At 38.9% G+C, this 23,141-nt stretch overlaps 1 protein-coding gene across 1 annotated transcript in view; it reads right to left on the minus strand.

The window, feature by feature from the left end:
• The window catches only part of LOC108772974 (uncharacterized), a 50,725-nt gene that overhangs the window by 2,330 nt on the left and 25,254 nt on the right, over positions 1-23,141 (minus strand). Inside the window, exons 2-4 of the mRNA XM_018538652.1 lie at positions 11,101-11,168; positions 9,900-10,012; positions 1,864-1,931 (exon numbers count right to left, since the gene is read on the minus strand). Coding sequence (XP_018394154.1) covers positions 1,864-1,931; positions 9,900-10,012; positions 11,101-11,159 — 240 coding nt within the window. The 5' untranslated portion in view covers positions 11,160-11,168. The remainder of the gene's footprint in view (positions 1-1,863; positions 1,932-9,899; positions 10,013-11,100; positions 11,169-23,141) is intronic.

The following is a 23,141-nucleotide window of genomic DNA, read 5'->3' on the forward strand; positions in this document are numbered from 1 at the left end:
ATTAATTATTGCGCTTTGTTTTCCGCACTATCTTCATTGATATTTTAAAATAATTTATTAACACACATTAAGATTAATATATTTAGATTCTATTGTTTTTAGCGGAACTGATATTGGAGTAATTAATGTTCTCTCTCATCAGAGAGAGAGAGAGAGAGCGAGAGAGAGAGATCTTCACCAACTCTCGATAGAGTTTCACCATAAAAATTAAGAGAGTTCTCCGGAACTCTCCGTATAGTACTTTAGACCGATCGATCGTCCCTTGAAATCACTCTTTGATCTGGTGAGCGCTGCTCGCAGCGTGCTTTTACACGAGAAGAGGTCAAACACGAAAAGGCCTTCCTGACGGTAAACCTAACACGTTCGCTTCGTACGCGGTACGGAACGAACGAGAGTGCCGGAACGCACTCCCGACGTAACTTCTCGACGTGCATTTCCGTGCAGCCCGAGCGGCCGCGATGGTACGTGTAATCTCGTTACCTATTGTGAAATACAAGTTTCGCTCTGCGCAGCACTCTCTCTCTCTCGACAGGGTGCAACGGGCCGGCCGATCGTCCCTTCGCGAAATCACGTTAAGCGTTCCACTGCGAGCATTGCGAGGAGTTTCCCCAAACAACGTAAAAGCCTGACAGATGTTTAAAGGTCATCCTATAGAGAGTCTCTGTATATTTCTATCCATTTTCCTTCCTCTCTTATCTCAGAAAAATCTTTGTGGAGAGAAAAACGCGCGTCGTTTTAGTTCCGCGTGTCATACTCAGAACTCGATACAACTCGCCCCGCCCCGCAATAACGAGGGAGATCGAGAGAAATAAAATTACTTTTGGGAGACGGGATTTCTCTTCGGTAGCGTTACTAAGATTGCGGTACGCGACATGGTTAAAGATGAGCCCGGCAGAGCGGCTGTTACAAGCGAGACCGCTGCTCGGCCGCGTTAATCTTTAACTAACTACCTGTGGTAAAAAAGGAAAAAAAAAAGAAGAAAAAAAAACTAACGATCTGTGTGGTCACAGAGTACGGTCGGCAGGTCCGAGCGTAATCGTACCCCCCGACTCTCTCCGTCCGCACCCCCGCAAACCCGATTTGGGTGTCGCTCGTTTCGGCCACTCCTCGAGTCCGTCCGATGGTCCGTACAATGCGACGTAACTAACATACGCAAAATGTATATAAGCTGGAATGCCACATGCCTGCGTCTATGCTATATAGAGTGCTAGAGTTTCTGCATGGGGTGAGGTTTCTCGGGCGCTTTGGTCAAAGGTTAGTAGTGTGGTGGTAGAGCGGTCGGTCCGTATGGATGTGGTGTTCTCTCGAGAAAAGGCTGCTAGCGGTGATAGGCTAGCAACGAGGCGAGACGAGGCGAGGCGAGGCGAGAAGGCTATTGGGGGGGTTGGGGGTTCGGAGTTGGGCGAGAGCGTGGGTGGAGGAGGACAAGATGCTGCTGCTGACCGGCACTCTGCTACGTTACTGCTGTCTACTATGTTGCGTGTGTTGTTGCTACCACTTTTGCCAGCCTGCCTGGTTTCTCCGAGGAAGTATCGAGCTCTCGCCGCTGCCGTCCGGTTGCTGCTGGATTTTCCCTCTTTCCCCTCTGAGATTTCGCTCTTTCTTTCTCACACATACACACACGGACACACACACGCACACACACACACACACACACACACACAGACACACACGCACTCTTTGACTTTTCGAGATCAAGACCGCCTAAACCTACTTTTGCGCCTACTGCGTTTTTGCAAAGTGACAGAGACAAATAAAGAAAGGGGTTAATCGCGTCGGCAAGAGAAGAAACGGCGAGTTGCGGCCAATTGCGGTTTCAAAAGGCTTTGTTTGATTGTGTTATTAGCGTTTATATATACTTACCATCTTGATGTCACTAATTGTCGCAATGCTTCGCACAAACAGGTTTACCCGGACAATGGCCGGCCCATCTAAGGGCAAAAACAATACAGCTCCCTTTTAGTGAATCAGCATTTCTGGTGGCTTACATACTCTACTGGAATGTGTCCGAATATTATCTTTTACGACGCGTTTGTCGTCTATTTATTTAACCGGGTTCCACCGAGTCTCGATGCGATTCAGGGCTGTTCCGAAGGACGGGTGCGCGGAATGATCGAGAGTATGAGCCGGTTTCAAATCAGTTACGTCGTCGGACTCGATTGAGATTCGATTCACGCGCGAATATACTGTCAGAATCGAGGGATGAGACCATTCTACAGTCTCGCTTCACCTCTATTTTCCTCGAGGACCGGCTCTAGAGAGATTAACACGGGGATCACGTATTCGGATGGTGACACCTCGCAAGAATTCGCAGGATACGGAAAAAAAACCGCGGAGTCATGGAAGAAGATTGGCGCGCGAGGTATAGCGATTCGTAAAAACTGCTTGAAAAGGAACGCACTGTTCTGGAAAGAATGAAATCCTCTGGAAAAACCGGAGCGGCGCGCCGTCGTCGAGGAAAATTGTGTAAAAGTGTCCTTTTCCTGTCGTCACCTAATTACGGCGCGATAACAAATTGCAAGATCGTGACTCACGTGAATTACATACCTGCGAGCACACGACTCTCGCGTGCGGACTTTAATCTGGAGCATTATTTAAGCCTGAATCGATTCACGCGTATCTCACGGCATGCATCTCGTGATAATAAATGTTTTCGTTCACCTCTCGTGACAGCTCGATGAGAAGTGCCGCGGTGCACAAATTATCAAGTCAATCTTAGGCTGTGAGATATGTGTATTAGCATAATATCGAGCTAATTGTACATATATATCGCATGTTTAATACATTCAAACGCGTGCGATCGTGGGTGTGTAAACATTCTAAAAGATTTCGTGGAAATTTTCGAGACGTTAAATTCGTCAAGTGTTTTAAGCGTTTCTTCCGGTTTCCGTCGGCTGTCATATAGTGCGGCTGAACTTTCTCGCGTGAAATTATTTTGCGTGCCAAGCAGTACGTGTGTGGCGTTTCGCTTTGTAGGGTGCTTGGCAAAGGATGAAGATTACGGAGTGATAATTATCAGTGCGCGACTGCAGACTTAGAATTGCCATCCATTCTCCTTTCTCTACAATCCTCTTTTTCGGGATGTCTGGGGTGGTTTTTCAAAAGCGTATACGACATAATTACGAGCGTTCGAAATTTAAGGGAATTTTCGAGATACATTGCTTTCACTCCTTCAGCTATTAATCCCGATCTACAGTGTAGTGAGCTTTAAGAGTCTATCTGGACAAACTTGTACGTATAGCCATGTAAATGTACGCATAAAGAAAATTATCCAACCACATTTCTATTGTGAAAAGACTTGCATAAAATACGATTGGATAATACTCTTTATGCGTACATTTATGCGGCTTCGCAAGATTGTCTGAATAGCCCCTAAGCCGAAAGAAATTGACGTATCATTGTCGAATGTGAGGAAATAATCGACTATGATTGGTCAATTTCTTGCGGCTTAAGGCTTACGGTAAATCTGAGGTTGGAACACAGACTTTTGCATAATGCATAATGTATAAGGAAATCAATCAATCAGAATCCATTTCATGAAAGGGAGAATTCTGATTCGTTCTTGATTCTCTTATGCTTTATTTATGCGTTGTGCGTGAAACGATGTGGTTTGGCGATTTTAAACCGTAAGAAATATTGACTAATCATAGCCGATTATTCCCCTCACATCCGACTGATTGATCAATTTAAATCTTAAAATCTCATTGTAGAGGCCGCTTTATGTAAAGGTGCTGCCGTTCTTAGAAATTGACTATTCTAATATCAATTTTACTGATTTATATTTCTGTACGCATCCAGAGCTGCAAGCAAAATGTCTCGGCTTTCTAGCCTGTAAGCTTTGAAAATTCGGATATGGCAACCATATACGACTATAGGTATATGCGACTAATATCATCTCTCTCATCTAATACTGACATTTCTCTATACCAATAAAATTTCATATTTAGTGCCGTCATCCCCATCGGTCCACGTGACGAGTGTACAACACAAAATCCGGTCGCGGCCTGCCAAATCCGGCCACGTATAAATCCCATAACTGCGTTCGACGGCATGCCGATCGCGAGCCAGAAACTCCAGCCAAATCGATGCTGCGTGTATGTTCACTTTCCATTATATGTGTTAACACCTGTTCCGACAGGCAGCCGTATATGCTCTCGCTCTTCACGTAACCTTCGATCGTAGAACAAGAGCCGTAATGCAAACACGAACGTATGTAAATATGTACATACGTCCTGCTATCGCGTCTCAATCAATTCAAATTTTATTTGACTAATGTTTACCGCCCTCACGCACATCTTATTCTCCCTTTTTGTTTGGTCGAAGGCACTCGAGCTATCTTGCCATTTTACGCAATCAATCAGTGACGAGAAGATTAATTTAATCACGAAATATATAATGCAAAAGTAAAGCGAAATAAAAATAAGTTTCTTCGAAAGGAAAAAAAAAAAACCAATATCGTTTTCGCAAAATATATACAATATGCCGCGTTTAATTTCAAGTTAATTAATGTGCTAAAATGGTTCCAAATTGCCCGCTCTGCGAAGAGTTAATTGATAAATAACGTGTGTACAAATAAACTTCTAACGCAATTTTATGTAAAAGTTCTCATTCGATCATCGAATAATATGAGCCCTTGATGGCTTCGTTAAGGGTGATATTCAATCTTCATTCATTATTTTAACCTCGATGCAAAATTTCATTTGTACACGACAATATTCGCCTGTTTCCTTGACATTTCATCCATTTCGTGCATTTATACGTGCATGATTGGCGTATCTAGACCAGCTTTATATGGATTGGATTGAAAAGACGAATTCCTTCTAGCGAGCTTAATCGTGTGACAGACCGGCGTGATTAATTACCTGGTAGTTCATAATTCGGCAACAAAATTCCCTTTAGTTCTACCAGCATTCATGCTCACGTATTTCCCTTCTTTTTTCATCCCTGTTTCAGTTATGAATCTTCTTCAAGTCACTTACGCTCGTTATACCGTCGTATATATAGTAGTTAGTATTCAGTCCAGATTTGCAGACCGTTTCACAGGCGGAAGATGGGAGTCGCGCGAGTAAGATACAGTTAATTCGCAACCACAAAGGATACAGGTATGTGGATAACGCAATGTTCTCCCTAATGCGGCGACCCGTTATGCTCACCCTAAACTAGATCCTATCTCAAACGGCAACTGGCCGGTTTAATAACAACATTTTCCTGTTACGCGTCATTGTTGGCTTAGCTTAATTTTCGTAAGACGAGCCAAGAGTACATTGCCTTTTTGGCGCGATCACAGAAATATGTCACGAGGAAACTAATCGAAGTAATTTCACCTTTTGTTTGTTTGGATCGAGTTTCAAGTATCAAACATTTGCGTTTTATTTACTCGTATAGCCAGATTTCGTGACCGAAATAACATGATAACGAATAATAATTCATTCTTTCGCTAATAAAATAAAATTCGTATTTTAATGTTCCAATACAAGAGTTTTGTCGGGAGAACCGATTCAAACTTTATTAATCTAACTTAGCAGATGCACGAATCTTGGGTGACTTTATGTAATTTGACGCTTTGTTCTCCTAAACGAAGATGAAGCGTTCCTCTTTCTATTCGAATTTTCTAAATCAATTACCCTCGCGTGATTATGAGACCAGGAGAGTATGTAAAATGCCTTCGCGTGTAATTATTCTTTTCTCTACTTGACCACGCAATTAAAGTATTAATAATGAGTTCCTGTCCGCCTCCTACTGCAAATAAATCAGGTAACATTAGGCGAAAGATTAAACGACAACAGTTCATCAAGATTGTAATACAATATAAATAAATCGACTGCGGACGATGTTTGATCAATATTGGGACCACGTTATACTCATTACGCCATATTACGTATTACAAAATGTTATACTTGCGAGTCGAACGCAAATATAAATTCAGCAGATCCTAGAATTGCAGATCTATCGTTGCCAAGCGCTACGAAAGATTTATGGAAACGCGTATATTTTTCGGATGACCCATTTCCATTTCTTTAGCTAAAAATGTCAAATTTGACGTTAACACAACATTAACACGCGTAAGAGTGATCACGTACACAACAACCAGTCTTGGAAATTGACGAAAAATTGCAGAGATGCTTTTTTTATTTAGCATGGCTGTGTTTTCTATACTGTTTTGAAGCTAAAGCGGTAAAACTGCAAGAACTGCAGATATATAATTTTTGTAACTTAGCAATATATTAATAATTCTGAGTTGTAAAGTCATAACTCAAATATGCAATCCCATATCAATTGGCGTTGGTAGATTGGTTGCGAGTGTACTTAAGAGATCAGGAGAAGTTTCTACGCAAAAGTATTCGTCAAATTTAGATGATTTAATTATAGAATTTGAAAGCAGCTTACAAGAACGAAAATAAAAAAAAAGAATAAGTCAGCTCATTTCTCGATCGACAACGGAGGAGAATGACGATCGAGAGTGACGCCGGACTCGAACGCGTCATACACGGCGCGTTTACGGCTCTCATGGTCGATTAACTTCACACGACGTCATCGACGGTCAACCGACCATGATTACGGATGGGGTGAAATTACAAATGCGCGATCGATCGATCGAAGGGCACTATACGACTATCTCCAAATTACGCCCGGAAGGGCACAGGTTCTAGGACGGATACTCGACAACGTATTAATATCCTCGCATCGCATCGCATCACATTGCATCGTATCGTATCACATCGTATCGCATCGCATCCGATCGCATCGCCTCGGGTGCAATCTTGAAACGATGTACTTCTCCCAGCCATCCAGAAGTGGCAGCCGGAGTACCAAGTTCTATGAATTTCCGCCTTTCCATCGCAAACTCGCGGCGATGGTAAAAACTCACGAGCAAACGCGCACTCACGGGCTGATACTCGAGCGATAAAATTAACGAGCATCGTTTACCTCCGAGACACGCGATCCGACTTAGCGTCACTCCCCAGTCGGATAACGCAGCCGAACGCGAAAAGCAGACCCCGAAGACTCGCAGGAAAAGTGATTAAAGATCTCTTACTATCGCGTGACACGCCCATAAACGGGTGATAAAAAAAGGAAATCACATAAATCGTTCTCTTCCGAGTTTTAAGACGATATGTATATGTAGGATGCATGTGCCTACAGTGGAAATGCGACGCGTGCTCGGAGAGTATTCCGAGGATCGTATTCGTTTAACTGCGACATGTAATTGCGCTCTCAGGGCGATTTATTTAATCCCTCTTTCACACCTGCTTGCAAGGAGGATACAATTCCATCGTAACTTCAGTTCTAAGCTCGGCGATGTCGATTACGTCGTCTCTTAAGATTCGTCGTAACTATATATTCCTTCTCAAATTTTCCAGTTGTAAACTATCTTTTTTGTTTTGTCAACAATAAATGACATTGTACTAGAAAGTTATTATTACGTAGCATTGTTTAGTCTTTTAATTATAATTCGTATTAGAAATACCTTCCAAGATGGTACATGAAATTGTTTGGTCTTTCAACGTACGAGATAAACAAATGTGTTATCGTATTTCGTAAAGAAAAAAGATTTTAAAAAATAATTTATTAATTTTATGCAACACAAAAAGAAAATTTCGGATATTGCGGGACAAAGTATTGCTGGTTTTACCTTCAGCAACCGATTTGATTCTGATTTATGTGATGCTGGCTTTATTCAAATGTCATAAACACACGACCCAGTGATATTTGTCTAATTCGGTCTGATTATTTTGAACAAGGAGATAACCACTGGCTAAAATATTGTTCCACAAATACGTGATTTTGTATAATTTTATCTCATTATAAATAATTTTCTTCATCACATATAAAGTCACATTTGGTAAAATAAACAATTTTATTTAATATTACACGATAATTTCTCGTGATTGCATATGTAATTATCGGATTATACATAGAAATTTCGTATGAATTTTATGACTTCGGGGACTCTGTCCCACGATTACATTAAGTGATTACCCCCTCGATCTTGAATTTATGCAACTTGAGAAAATAGTTTTTCTAAAGCTCTAAATTTACAAGAGTAGATTCTTTGATTTTTACCAACAACTTTCCTATGGACTATTTTAACCTGATCGTCTATCGTTTGATAAATAAATAGCAAGTAAGCTTGATAAATAAGATATAAATTTAGTTATATATTAATGAACTTAGTAATTCTTTAATATGGTATGGCCGACTTTTGCGCCACTCTTGTGAATCTAGAACTTTACATATTTCTCTATTTGGCCTCGTTTATTTATCACGTCAAAAGTACTCTGAATTGCCTTCCGTTCGACCCGCTGACTGCAGAAATCGCGATAAGAATCACGACTCAGGATTGCTATAGTGCAATCGATATCGACGAAATTCCATCCGCGATCCATTCGTCGCGTTATGCAGCTCGAAATTACCAAAATCGCAAAAAAAAGGAATACTTTTTGTACATAATGTGGAGGAGATTGGAAGACGATTTTGATCAAACTATACGACATTGCTCCGTAGACACGTTACTTGGAGACACTCCGAGATGAATACGCGAAAAGCGTTGCTAAAATTGCGTGACGAGCTTTCATTATCATATAAAAATTGTACCCTTTTTTGTTAGAAAATTAGATCAGCCTATATTTAAACGCGCGGTGTATAATTAAAATTTACGTGAACTATTTTTTTTCTCCGTACTGTATTATATATAAGTATCTAATTTGTCGCATCAAATCCTATCATATAAAGTTATCATTGTTATTACATAATGTAATAACATATAGCAGGCCCGTCTAATTTAAGCTTCGCAGCCAAAATACAAAGCCATTGACGCACAAAAATCTAAAAACGCGTCTGAACGACGTGTTTATCGATACTTCAAAGTCCCTGCAATCTTATCCACATTGTTCGCCTCGATGGCTCTTTGCGTTTTGGTTCCGGAGCTCAAATTGGACAGGCCTGACACAGAATCATAATATTGTAATTAAGAAAAATTTATGTCGCCACAAATCTCCCAATTTGCTCGCACATTTTTGCCGAACCATCAGCAAGAGGAGGTACGTGTATCGCGCGTAAGGAAGAAATAATAAACGATGTATCCAAGCAACGACAGTCGCAAGAATATAATATAGGTCTGCTTTTTGCTTCTGTACAAGACTGCACTAGAACTCTTTCTCACTTTCGCCCAAATCTCAAACAGATATACCTATCTCAAAGTTTAAGCTCCAAAAGTGTGTGCTAGTTCAGCCACAGAAAACAGACCTAATATCGCGAATAATGCTCAGCGAGTCTCGGGACTTCCCGAGACCGATCGTAGCTCGTTCTATGAACGGCAAGGCCGTTTTCAGTACGGCGCTCACATTCGCGAAGTTTATGAAGAAATTTTTCACCGTTCGGTACGCATTCACTCGGTATACGGACGTGCGGAAAATTCTCGCAATTTATCTCGCTCGCTTATTATACGTACATGTATATATATATGTGTGTGTATATATCATCAATATATGAATGTATATACATATATATTATATAAAAAATATACACACATATACACAATATGTATGTTTCAATATATATACGTATATATGTGACGTGGTTGTCAATCAACTCGCGCGCTCGTCGTCTGCGTGTTGCATTAACGACGATGTAGTATAGATCGTGTTTGTATCGCGCATTCAATTCTCAGCACTCGGCGAAGCTTAAGCCTTTCTCGCCAGAAGGTGCGGTGTACATCTCTCCGTTACCCCATTACCTCTGTCTTCCTCTTTCCGCTTTATCTTTTTTTTTTTCTCTTTTACGTCACCCTACGTTCACATTTCTCGGCTAATTCGCCGCGAAATGTCGGTATAAAATTACGGTACATGGTGAGGATGGGCAGAAGGAGTAAACAAGGACTCACAAATTGCTATATTTACCTGTTCCGTTCTCCCCGCTCGGCCGGATGCGCGCATCGTATCGGCCTGGTCCTAGGATGTTGTCGAGCACTTGCTTCTCTTTCTCTCGAAAGTTCACTTTTGGCTCTTTACATCTGAAAGAACGTACCAACGAGGTCGTCGGTGTTATAAAGAGAAAGAAGTGGAACTTTTAGAAAAAGATTCCTAAGGCTCTAACTCGATCGTAATAAATAAATTGTGAAAGTAGAAAATATTAACAATTACAGCAGTATAAATATACAATAATGACAAGTAATAACAGTTTTGCTAAAGTATTTAAAATTTAGATAGATACGGATATGAAAATAATTTTGTCGGAAATTCTTAAAATAATTATGTGGGACATTCAAACTGATAGCTAGAATATTAAAACTTTTTGCAGTGTTATTCATCACGCTTGAATTTCCCATATAATTATTTTGATGACCCTAGAAAACTATTTTCAGAATCTACCCAAATTTTCAGATAATTTAGCAAAATCGTTATTTCCATGTAAAGGACATATTTCACCCTGGCCTTTTCAAACAATTTATAATTCAAATTTATTCATAACTTTATCGTATTTCTAATCGTAATATATGTATTTTAATATATATACCTTACACACATATGTGCACATAATGTATATACTTTATGTATGTATTCAGATTCTTCAAATATCTTTTGTATTACACGGCACACAAACTTATAGGTAATAGATAGAATTCTATCCTGAACTTTGGCGCAAATTATGGAAGACATTTAAAATGGTTTATAAAAGGTGCACGCATATTGTCGTAGAAAATACTTCGCAAATCGTTGTTATAAAATTTTTTAAGGTTACTTTACAAATCCTATTTCGTTCAATTCTGCTCGCGCGACAAAATTTCGAAGGTGGCGCACGTTGGTCCGCTCATAAACTTTAATTCCGCATAAGCTATATGCATAGCAACAATAATCCTGTGGGTCAATAACATACATCTTTACGAGCGACACAGAATTCTTTTTCAGAATTATGTTTCTAGAGACCTGCTCTCGCGGAATCTTGAATTGACGTTGTTTCAAGAGCGTGTATAACTGTTTTATTATTAACTCAGGCGGTAAAACCGCAGTTAACTGCGCGCGAACAAAATTTGTACGAGGGACTGCCAGAGCAACAATTTGACATACGTTTTTACACACCCCCGTTAATGAAACAACCTACCTCGATGGATGCAGCAGCACCGCTAGTAACACCAGTAACAGTGGTACTCCAGGCCACATTGCGCCGGCCTGCAAGCAAACAAGATGCACACACTTTCATAAAAATTCTGCTGCGGAACGAATCCCTACACGGATTCGCGCATTAACGATGATTAAGCTTATATATCTCACACCGCACAGATGCAATCTACACATAATTTCTCCCCTGCGATCCGTAATATCTCATCTTTATTAGACTCATTTTTATTTACGTTATCGACACTGCGCCAAGCAAAAACGAACGACACAATCTGCTTTTTCTTCGCAGATCAGGAAAATCTACCCGCTCGGAATTATACATATCCCGCTATAATTCCCATTGATTTTAATTGCCGTTGATGCACCCTCGACTGATGTTGTTTCCAAACTAAACCGACATAATTGCGATATCGCACGTGCGATATTTAATAGCGGAGGAGCCGAAGTACAAAGCCGGGGATGCCTCCATTTACCATGTCTCACCAACTTCCTGATGATTGATTGAATTAAGACGATGCGCGCACGTGTGTGTGTGTGTGTGCGCGCGCGGATCAAAGCGCAGAGAGGACTACCCGTGTACTCCTTTATGCGTACCGCACAAGAGTATCAACTGTATCACGAGATTAAGCTGGTTATACGCGGAGAAGAAAATACATTCCCCGTTTCTCAGTCTACACGAGTACAGAGGTATCAGTAGTATATCCGTAACTTCGGTTAAAGAAGAATTGGAGCGATACCAATCGCTGTCCGTGGGTCACTGAGAGAATGTCGGGCGTGAATTCTCTTCGAGGTTCGTTCACGAATGACGAGTTCTATTTGCCTATCTGTTCCGCTTATCTCATCCGAGGAGGTAACTCAATAATAATTGTGAATTGGACGGTCGCCCCGACCGTGAATCAAGGTAGAAGATATGGTAGAGGTGGTCGTGTGTTGCATTAAGAATTGAATGAATGCCAAGACACACGCGTGGCCTATTTTTGTCGGGAAAATAAGGAACTTTGATGGATCAAGCGATCACGTGAGAAATCTTGCACATCGCACGTGTTTATTCCGTGACTAAAACGTCTACCGCAATTCTACGCAAAATACTCTACAGCGAAATATATATTTCCTCTGTGGCTGAGAAGCCTACGAATAATCGCGTGACGATTCGTAGAGAATTACGGGTGTTTTAAGCTCGCGCGAAACACGGTAGATGCCCCGGGCGACGTCCGTCGGCAATATTGCCGGGTAACCCGAAAGTTTCGAGTACTGTGACCCAAACCCGACCCGCGTTACAGCCGACCCGACCTCGAGCTAGAAGCCGAGATATCCGCAGATTCCAAGTACTTGAGAGACCTTAATCGGCTGTTTGAATGCTTCGCGGTCAATTTCTCTCTCCTGCCCTTCTCCTTGCATTATTGTTGTCGAGATATGCGCATAATTTTGAATTTTAATTAAAAAATTATCTATATAGATTTGCTAAGAGGACACTAGAGTGAGTATCCAAGCAAGTATTTCTACCTAAGCAAAGATTTACCGCAATTTAAATACTTATTTTTAATCGCGTGACTATCTCGAAATTGAAAGAATTAAACCTGCAAATGAAATTTGCACAAGATTTATTTACAGGTCGCGTTGACATTACAATCTTTGCTATGTATAATACTTAATAATCTCCGTCGTAGAATACTACGCTGTTTGCTGCTTAAATCATTGGTAATTGACGAGTCCAATGATACGATGAAGTACGCCAACGCGAAAATGTTTTTAACGGACTTTATCTCGGATGGCAGGAGACGAGGGGAAAATGATGATCACATGAAGGCGTGATTGCAGTTAACGAGGTCCATACGCGAACGACAAACAAGTGAACGGCCAAGTACGTAACAAGAGGTCCTTTTCAGTATCAGCAATGTCAGTGTCGTTCGCGGCATAGGGGAAGACACAAGAGTCACCCTTATCGACACGCAATATCTTCGTCCGTTATTAAATTACACTCGATTCTCTAACACGTATATTAATGAATTAGCACTTTCTCAGCAATAATAAATAAGTTCCCGTTAATTCTATTGACAAACACATCCGTAAACATTTAAAGTATCACGAAACTGAACTAACTAATCCGAACAACATTTTCCGTAACATTAACCGTAAGACGTACCGTAAGAGTTAGCCAATCGGAGCTGAAAGTTTTTGAAAATTCTTGACTGATTCGCTAACTTTTACGATACCGTTAAGACTCACGATTACTGTTACGGAAAGTGTGCGGCAGTTCAAAGTCCTACAATAGGAGTAGTAAGCCTGAAAAGATATTAGTCAATCACAATCGAATATGAGAATAATCGATTATAATTGATTGATTTCTTATGACTGTGTTTCAGGACTTTATAACAGTCTGGCTACGAGATGACAAATTTTGATTGGCCCGTCATTTTTATCAATTTCTGTAAATTAAAATGAATAAGATAGTAGTTAGAATAAGAGATAATATATATAAAAAAGAGACAGTATATATACCCTTCTGTCTTGCGCTTATTTTGACAAAATTGCTGGCCAGACTCTTATAGGGTTCACAACAGAGAAGTCTTAAGAAATTGACCAAGCGATTTTTCTCCTAGCATTCGACTATGATTGGTCAATTTCTCACGACTTAAGATCTACTATCCTATTGCAGACGGTGTTAAGAAAGAAAATTCCAAGGTAGAGTCGTATTCTCGAGGTGAACTCGCGCGAAGAAACGGTGAGCTGCGATTTGAGAAATTTGCTGCAATCTGTGTATTGAAATAAATGTTTCCCAATCGTTCCGAGTGTCAGTAAGAGTTATCGCGAGTGTATTAAGAATATCGATCTCTTTTGGTGATCTAATAGACCCTATCTTCATACCGAAGCTACATGAATAGACCACGCGGACACTATAACTCATAATTTAGGTACGGTGCTGACAAATGGTGACAAAGAAGAAGAGCGCGTGTGGGTAGGTTACCGAAGAGGGGAAGGCAAGCGATTTACGACACATACTCTCTCCTCTCCCCGAACTAGTTTGCCGTCTGTATTTCCATCTCTTTCATCATTATCGCGGAGTAACGCTCTAAACGAAAATACGAGGATTTCGTCCGCGACAGATTAGCTTATCGTGCGAAATCACGGATCAACGCGATCAGTCATCGATTGGTAAAAGCCAATTTAATGGAGGGTAAATAAAGCGCTCGAAAATGCATCTGCGCCGTAGTTTAATAGCATCATATATTTGACACGTCCCTGCAATTTATCAATCTTGATGTAACCTTAATGGCAAAATGTACATACGTCATGCTTATCGTTACGCAAAATCCGATGGAAAACGGAATTAGCATAGAGCGCATGATAAAAATCTAATAATATTTATAGCCTGTCCCGCAACATTATGCACAAAATCAGTTATCTGTAAACGTCTTTCTTTATCTCTATTCTTCTTTTCTCTTTCTCTTTTTTTCTTACCTTATCGAGTTAATTTTACAGACACACACAAATTGCAATAAATATATCTAAGGGGAATGATCGTTACAGTGAAACATTCATTACTTTCTATTACATCTATTACATTTAAATAAATACTTGAAAAGCTTTTACATAAAATATATGTACATTTAGCCGCTAAATTACACGTTAGATTAAGCGTAACGGACGCGGTGACGGATGGAGGTGTTGTTGCATGACGAAGAGGTGCAGTTTTCTAGTCGCATGATCTTTGACAATGTCAGGCGATTGACCCATCAATCCGTTCGTCCGTATTCCGTTACGTTCGTATCTGCGAATACGTCTTTCCGTTCTGCCAATTGCCCATATTTATCTGTCCGTCCCGTCCGTTTCGGCGTTGCCGTCGATCCGCCCATCAGGTCCATCGGTCCATCTATCAACCTCTGCCCGTCCATCCCGTGTCACCCGCCAAACTGAATGCGTGCGTGCGTGCATACTTATCCAATCTATCTGCCAATCTATCCCACTTGTCCCCGTGAGCCTCCTCTCTCTCTCTCTCTCTCTCTCTCTCTCGCATTCACTCTTTCTTTCCTTCTCTCTCTCTCTCTCTCCCTCGCTCTCTCATTTTATCTATCTGTTTATCTATCTACCCTTTCGTAGTCGTTTGCCTTATTCGCGCTCCCACTTGGATCTTACACGCCGCCTCGATCGACCTACAGAACGACCTATCGCACGCCCGTTCAACTCGTTCTCCACTCCCGCGAATCCCGCGAGAGTCCCGGGAATTCCCCGAGACGTGATTCTCTCGTGTGCGAACGTCGCGGCGCAGACGAGATCCGGAAGGAGGTTCGCGGCCAACGGCACGCAGCCGTCAAAGTCAAGATAGGACGGAGAAGCTGTCACTGGACCCTTACCTGGAGTGGCTGACAATCCTAGATGCTGGACACCTCGCAGCTACGCTCGATTATTGGCATTGTTTAGAGCGTCGCTCTTCGTCGGCACGACACTCTAACAGGCCGCCGAACTCTCTCCCTCTCCTCTCTCTCCCCCTCTCTCTCTCTCTCTCTCTCTCTCTAGCTATCTAACTACCTCTCCTCTCTCTAGCTCTCTCTCGCTCGACTCGTAAAGTGTCCTACCTCGTGAGGTTCGTCTCCTGGACTGCCACCGTGGAGAAAGCTACATGCACCCATACCTACTACCTGGTTGCTGGCGCTATTGATCCCGGACCCCCAGACTCCCAACCGACCCACGCAGACGCCTCGCGTTGCTGCGTCGCTTTAGCAACGTGACGTCATTCACCGCCCCGCGACGCCCAGCCCACCGCCAGGATTTTCTATACATCTTTCGCCTCTCTCTCGCAAACCTTTCCTGCGCTGCTGCCGCCACCGCAGCTGCGGCCGCTACCACCACCGCGCTACCGACGACGACGACGACGTCGGCGCCATCGGCTCCTCTTGGTTCCAACATCCCCGTGTACCACAACATCGCGTCACCGATCTCACCACGAACGTCCGATTTCAACGAACTGCGTATATGTAAACAGCGCCATTGATAAATAAAATATGGTTATCTCTCCATCTCTATACCTGGCAATTTATTAATAAACATGTAAATGCGAACAAAATTGCCCTGCTTTTCAGAATTATTGTCATTGCAGAATTATTAATTTCTTTTGTGAGAAATTCGGGCGCGACATTAAATCCAATCGATTGCCTTTCGTTTCGTCAGAATGTCAGAGGATGCCCATTAATTTAAGAATGTCAATGCTATTTTCGATACTGTCATTATGATCACCATTGACCCGGTGGGACCTGAAACTCGACCACTTTCAATCATCGGTATGTATACCTAAATACGAGGCGTTCGTTCGCCTCCAGTTCTCACCCTCAAGCTAACAGAAGGTGTGAAAATCTGTAATGAGAGACCGCAAACACATAAATTCACGCCTATATAATGAACGTACGTCTATATCTCAGTTTCGAGAAATCTCTTCCCGAAACTGCTCTTTTTTCGCCCATTATGGTATTATAATTTAAGATATAAAGATGGTTTCTTTTAAGTTCTTTGAATTACATTAAATATGAATAATAATAATAATAATAACAAATACATTGGTGAAAAGCAATAAAGTCTGTAAAGAAAATTAACAATATAAGAATAATTATGCAACACAACTTTTATTTCGCATTATTATTTCCTCTTTCTGTTAATCCAGATGTATATCTTTCTGTACAAGCGCCGAGTTTCGTGCAAGGAACGGAATTAAATAAAAAATATATGAGGTGTCCCAGATTTTTGCCACGCGATTCTTGATGGAGTTTCGGTCCTTGAACGAGTAGACACGCGTTCTTAACGAAAGTTTCGTTATATCGTTGCGCCTAGATTATCCTTTCCTCAGCGAAAACTTGCATCATGGCATCTACATTATCAAAGTGTCAGAAGTCATTTTATTCTACGTCGCGTGCTAACTACGAATTGGAAGCTCAGGGCCCAAGATTAAATGTCCAACGCGCGTTTCTCTTAAATACACGCGATAACCTTTCAAAATTACACAGACACGTCAAACATTCACCTCGTGTGATATTTTCATTATTTTCACAAAGTGATATCGTATAATTAAAATGTATCATATCGTAATAAATATAGTGTACAATAAAAAATTCCGATAATTATTTATTCCGCTATTTGTTATCTATCTTTTTTTCAGAGACCTAGAGCACGAGAAGTCGGTCATTTATCGTCTTGCCTATCGATACTAAGAAAGAGGGAAAAAAAGAGAGAAAGCTAGCGGGATGTAACAATTAACCTTTTGTTACGAAGGGCCATTATACGTAATGGCTTTACATTCATTATACAACAAGAAGACAAGCGCAACTGCTCAAAAATTTTGCATCTAAGCCAAGGTATAATGAAAGGTAATAGCAGTAATGCGATTATCACACGATAATAACATCTAATGTTACCAATTTAAGATAATAATACACGCGAGTGTTAATTAGTTGTCAGTGTATCTCTACTTAAATCTAGTGTTATTGGAAAAATACTGGAACAACAAAAAACTGCATTTTTCCACATATATTACTTATAATTGCGAGATCTTTTACACAAACATGTCGATGTTTTAATTAATCATCAGTGTTCCCTCCTAATACTAAATAAGATGTAATTGTGTTACTTTGCGGATTCACCATCCACGTTCAAGTACATAACTACACCAAGCCCAAGTAAAAGTCGCGACCGCGTACTCTCGAGTGAAGTTTACATTTACGATTATAACTCGATCGAATCACAATAGTATCAATAGAAGACGGTTCGAAGAACCGACATCTGTACAACGATGAAAAACTCGTTGCGCGCCTATTTCTAATTCTTTTCTAATTATATATCAATATCGTTTATCAGTATTATAGAAGGCAGAGACAAGCAAACCAATTTTTGTTTGCTGTGAAAGGCGCAAAGTGGTTCGACCGGAAATGACACGTCGATAGAAGGGATCGTTGAGTCTACGGAAGTGAGATACGCGCGCCCGTGCAAGATTGTTCGATTACACTCGATTGTAAGTACATGTTTTGTCCCAATTGACGAGGTGTTACACGAGTGCGTAATATACCGTGAACGCGTTGCTTTCAATTCTATTGTTGTGCTCGAGTACGACTGTACGGACAATAAGTGGTTTCAGCGTGCAGAGAATCTAAGTACTTCTTTCTTACTTCATTACTTTAATTTTATTACTTCATCGTTAGATTTATCCAAATAAGTGCGATACTTTGTAAATATACAATGGGATGTATACCCTGAAAGAAAAAGTATACCAAATTTTAATAAATATTTGCTGTTTAATAAATATTATAATAAAAATATTTGTTCAAATAGTACTAGCTAAATATTTACTAAATGCGAACATATATATTTATTTAGTATACAGATTATTAAAGGTTTTTAGTACCTATTATTTCCAAAAGATATTAAGAATTTAATAAAAATTGTTATATCAGATTGTTGTATTTATATCTATCAAGTATTTACAAATTTGATTGGAGACACTCAGTGCACACTAATCCTATAGTGCACATTAAAGCTATCGTACACAAATTAATGTAAAGATATATGTTTAATATGAATATAAAAACGGATTATGCACATGAAATTCTAATATATTTTATTGTGCTGTTAAGTAAAATCTGTATTTTATAATTCCATATTTTTACGTTTTACTTTTGCACAGATTAAATCAATGTATAATAGCTTTAATATGCACTCATGTGTCCAACTGGAATTATGCAAAATTTAAGCATAATTCTCTTATTGGTTTAAAAGTTATTTAACTTTTTGTCTTCATTTTTATGTAAAGTCAAAGCGAAAGTCTTTTATAATATATATTTGTGCGAATTTCACGAGAAAGTAATATAAGAATTAAATCAATTATCATGCACATATGTGATAAAACTATAATAAATATTTATGCAAAATTTTATTTGAATCCATTTGCTCGTTTAAAAATTATTGACGTGCAATAAAATATATGGTTTATTTTACTACATAAAACCATTATAAGCAATTAAATTATTTGTTGCTTTGTTTTTTGCAGTTGGTTTCGAGGCGATTTACAGGCTAAAATCATCAAAATTTTTTTAACAAAATTGGTCGATTTAACTATTTGTGGCTGATCATCTGACTGATACTTTTTACCTGACAGACAAAACATCCTTAATTTCATTTAATTATCATTTAATAAATATTTATTTACCGTAAGTAAATGTTTAAATAATACCATTCTAATAAATATTTATTAAAACATAGTACACTGTTCTCAATGTACGCTATGAAAACAACTGCTTATTATTTTAAATAACAAAGATAAGACAAGACAAAAGCGGATTAATTTGCATGACTGTGCAACATATTCTATATCATATTGCATTAAATTTTATATTTCTCTTTAGTAACATATTATAAACAAATCTATTGGCTAGTATTTTCATAAAAATTAAACTTTTAAATGTTGTCAAATTTTATACAGAAGAATATAACCGACAAAATGCACTGTATTTAAAAAATCGCAGCAAAAGACCAAATTAGTCAATTAGATATTTTTTAAATTCAGATCATGAATTTTCACGTACTACATTGTTAATGGCAAATAAAATACCGATATATTATATAATTGTCAATAAAATATTGAAGTTTGCCGTACCTTTTGGCTTTTGAATGCTGACTAATTTGACCCACGTAGACTCATTAGAGCTTCGAACCTTCGAAAGACTACCGTTTTCCTCCGACACAAAAAAGAAAGAAAGGAGAGGAAAAAGAAAGAAAAAATCGCTGTGGGTAAAAGTTACACAGCAAAAGTTGCTTCATCAGGCGTTTCCTGCATTTGGAACTAATAACAAACCTGTCGTGCCACGGGGTAGCCGCAGAGGAAAGAAGGGGTGAAATATGACCTATTTTCGTCACTCTCCGGATTGAAAGTATTTCCGACATCCGAGGGTTAAGCTAAGACGAGAAAATGTCGAACGGGAAACGAGTGCGGGGAGAAGGTGAAAAACGGGGCAATCGGTTCGTCGTCACCGTCGTCGTCGTCGTCGTCGTCGTCGTCGTCGTCGTCGTCGTCGTCGTCGTCGTCGTCGTCGTCGTCGTCGTCGTCGTCGTCGTCGTCGTCGTCGTCGTCGTCGTCGTCGTCGTCGTCGTCGTCGTCGTGGCTTGTTCATGCTATAACGTGAACTGACGTATGTCGATATAGAGGCGTCGCGTGTTTCGGTCCAGCGGCAGCAGCGCCGAGTCTCCCCGGGACCATAACTCGATATCTCTTAGAAAATCCCTCCATCGCGTGCTTTAGCCATACAACATCCGAATTGAATGTTAGCCTAAGACGAATGATTGCCTTGTAAATATCATGTGGCCGTTCCTTCGTCTTTGACTGCAAGCGCTATATACAGTAACACCTTTACGACAATGTTAATTGCAAGGTTAATTATTACAGAAGAGTAAATTCGATTTGACGGTACAAAACATACCGAAAAATACTAAATTTTAATAAATATTTGTTTAAATAGTTTTAAGTAAATTTTTACTAAATGTAAACATATATTTATTTGATACGAAAATCATTAATTTAATTATTACTTTTTATTGAATAAATATTTATTTACTATAAGTGTTTATTTAGCTCTGTTGAAAGAAATATGTATTAAGATTTAATAATTTTTTATTAGTGTAGTTTACCACATATACATTCATTTAATAGTTAAATTACTTAAACTTCAAGAGCTCGTTCAATTTTGTCAATTTTTTCTTTATTTTAGACTCACTGCGTCCACAAAGAGTAATTTTAAGGAATAGTAATTAACCCTTCCGTCACTAAATAGTGAGTACTTCGCGTTAATTCCTCCACCATCTTTTAATCTTTTAGTCGAGATTAAAATTCCGATCTTGGTCTTTCATGTTTCACAGCACGACGTGCACTAGAAGTTCGACAGTCTTATTCGTGTCTTAAATTCCAAGCTCACGGTATACGCAATATTTTTCCATTAGTCTAAACTAATATTCTGAATCATGTATTTGCTGAATAAACACGAGTTTCGTTGCCGTAAATAACCGCAAAACGTAACCGCATACATATTGAACGCGTTGAATCGATAAGCGAGGGCGTTTGGTAGCATCGTTTACGAATACATGGTTGTGGATACTTTTGCAGAATGAACAAAATCAAGAGGCATCTGATAAAATATGATACATGCCAGAATTCTTATTCGTAGTAGTGGCTTGCATTTGCTATCAAAAGTATAATGTCGTGTAAAGTCGGCTGTAGGTTATATCCGATCGAATATAATGAAACGAAAGATGTGAGCAACGAAGTGCAATACGCGCGGTCGACCAAGGACATTTTCGGTCCAAAAGTAAATGATTCAGATTTCTACAAATAATAGAATCTCATTTTTCAGATTTCTACCATACACATAGATAAGAGATTCTCTTATCAAAGTAAATTTAAAATACGCTTTGTGAGATTTTTATCGATAGCTAAGCAGAACAAGTCATTATGATATCAAAGTGATGTCAAATAAGTGATCACTAAAAGATTTTTTGAATCATTCACAATTAATTTTAACGTTACAATGTTGGCGTAATTTGTTATTCTGATTGGGTATTGGATTATTCGAGTTTAAACTTAAATACGTTCAATATGATATTTATGTAAAGCCAGATTAAACAGTGATCGATGACATGTTGTAAAAAAATTAATAAGTATCGAAAAATTTTTTAACAGAATATCAACTCGTATCTCAAAAGATTATTTTGTTCTCTATTAAACAAGTGTGTCAATTATATAAATGAATATGTAATATCGGTAATATATGTACTTCCTCTGTTTTTTAATTACATTTCGCGTTGTATGTGTAAACGAAGATTTACTAATTGGCGTAAATGGTATACAGGTGAATACAAAGTAGATCTTAAAACAACATTGTGGATGCTGCCTAATCAGTATGGCGATATTGTCAAATTAGAAAAGATAGAACCACCCCCCCCCCATCGACCGACACAATTTTTCTATTATTTTCACCGAAGTGAGAAAATGTATCGGATGGAAGGCGCGCGCGGATTGCTATGGAAACTTTATGTTTTACTATCGCAAGAACAGAAAACATCTTTAATGGATGGCCTTGTAATAAAGTCAATAGAATATATATCTTGAAAAAAATGTACACATAATAAAAATATTTTGTACTTCTGTTAAAAATGGTTCTCTCATTTCTTTGTTAAAATTTTTGGGTAGAATTTTTATCCGAATGTTAATTTAACATAATAATGATATATGTAATTTGTATATTTTGTGTTAAATTGGTATCCAATAATTTTTAGTAATAGAATAACGTAATAATTTATGAGTAAATGAACAATTAAATATAACAGGTTTTATTTATATAAAACGCAAATTTTATAAGGAATAAAATACTTTAGTTAATTTAACATATCATACATATTCATTTTACCAAAAAATATGCTTTTACAATTTGTTTACAAACTGTGTCAATGTTACATTTTTTGTGTCTTTTATATAATATTTATGTTGCTTTTTTCAACATATTATTAGATTAACACAAAAGTTTGAGCGAGCCATTTAGGACATAAAATGTGTTAACACAACTTTTCCAAATAGGTAATCATCAAGAGAGAAGGGAAATGTCTCTTTTTTCACAAGATATACGAGACTGTAGCTTGTTTTCCAACCTTTATAATTTTCGGTGAGACGATAAGGCGAAAATTTCTCTTAAAAATATTCTTAAAATCTTTTAAAAAATCGTGGAATAGAATTACTTATAGAAAAAAAGCTTGTTAAGTTCCACGGCTAGATATAGATATGAGCGATAGTATATGGTATGTCTATATACGTACGAAGAGCGCCCTAGTTTTGCTGTGCTCCCTCTTATCGTTACCCCCGTCGTTCTATTATTAAGATATTAAAAAATCCAAAAATGAAAAAGGTGCAGGGAATACGATTTCATTAAACGGTCTTTTCAGCTTGCGAATCGCAATATTCTTCTGCTTATCTCAAATCGCTTCAACCGTCTACGTGATTTGCGT

This window comes from Cyphomyrmex costatus, unplaced genomic scaffold (assembly GCF_001594065.2).
Source record: "Cyphomyrmex costatus isolate MS0001 unplaced genomic scaffold, Ccosl1.0 scaffold196, whole genome shotgun sequence".
NCBI lineage: Eukaryota > Metazoa > Arthropoda > Insecta > Hymenoptera > Formicidae > Cyphomyrmex > Cyphomyrmex costatus.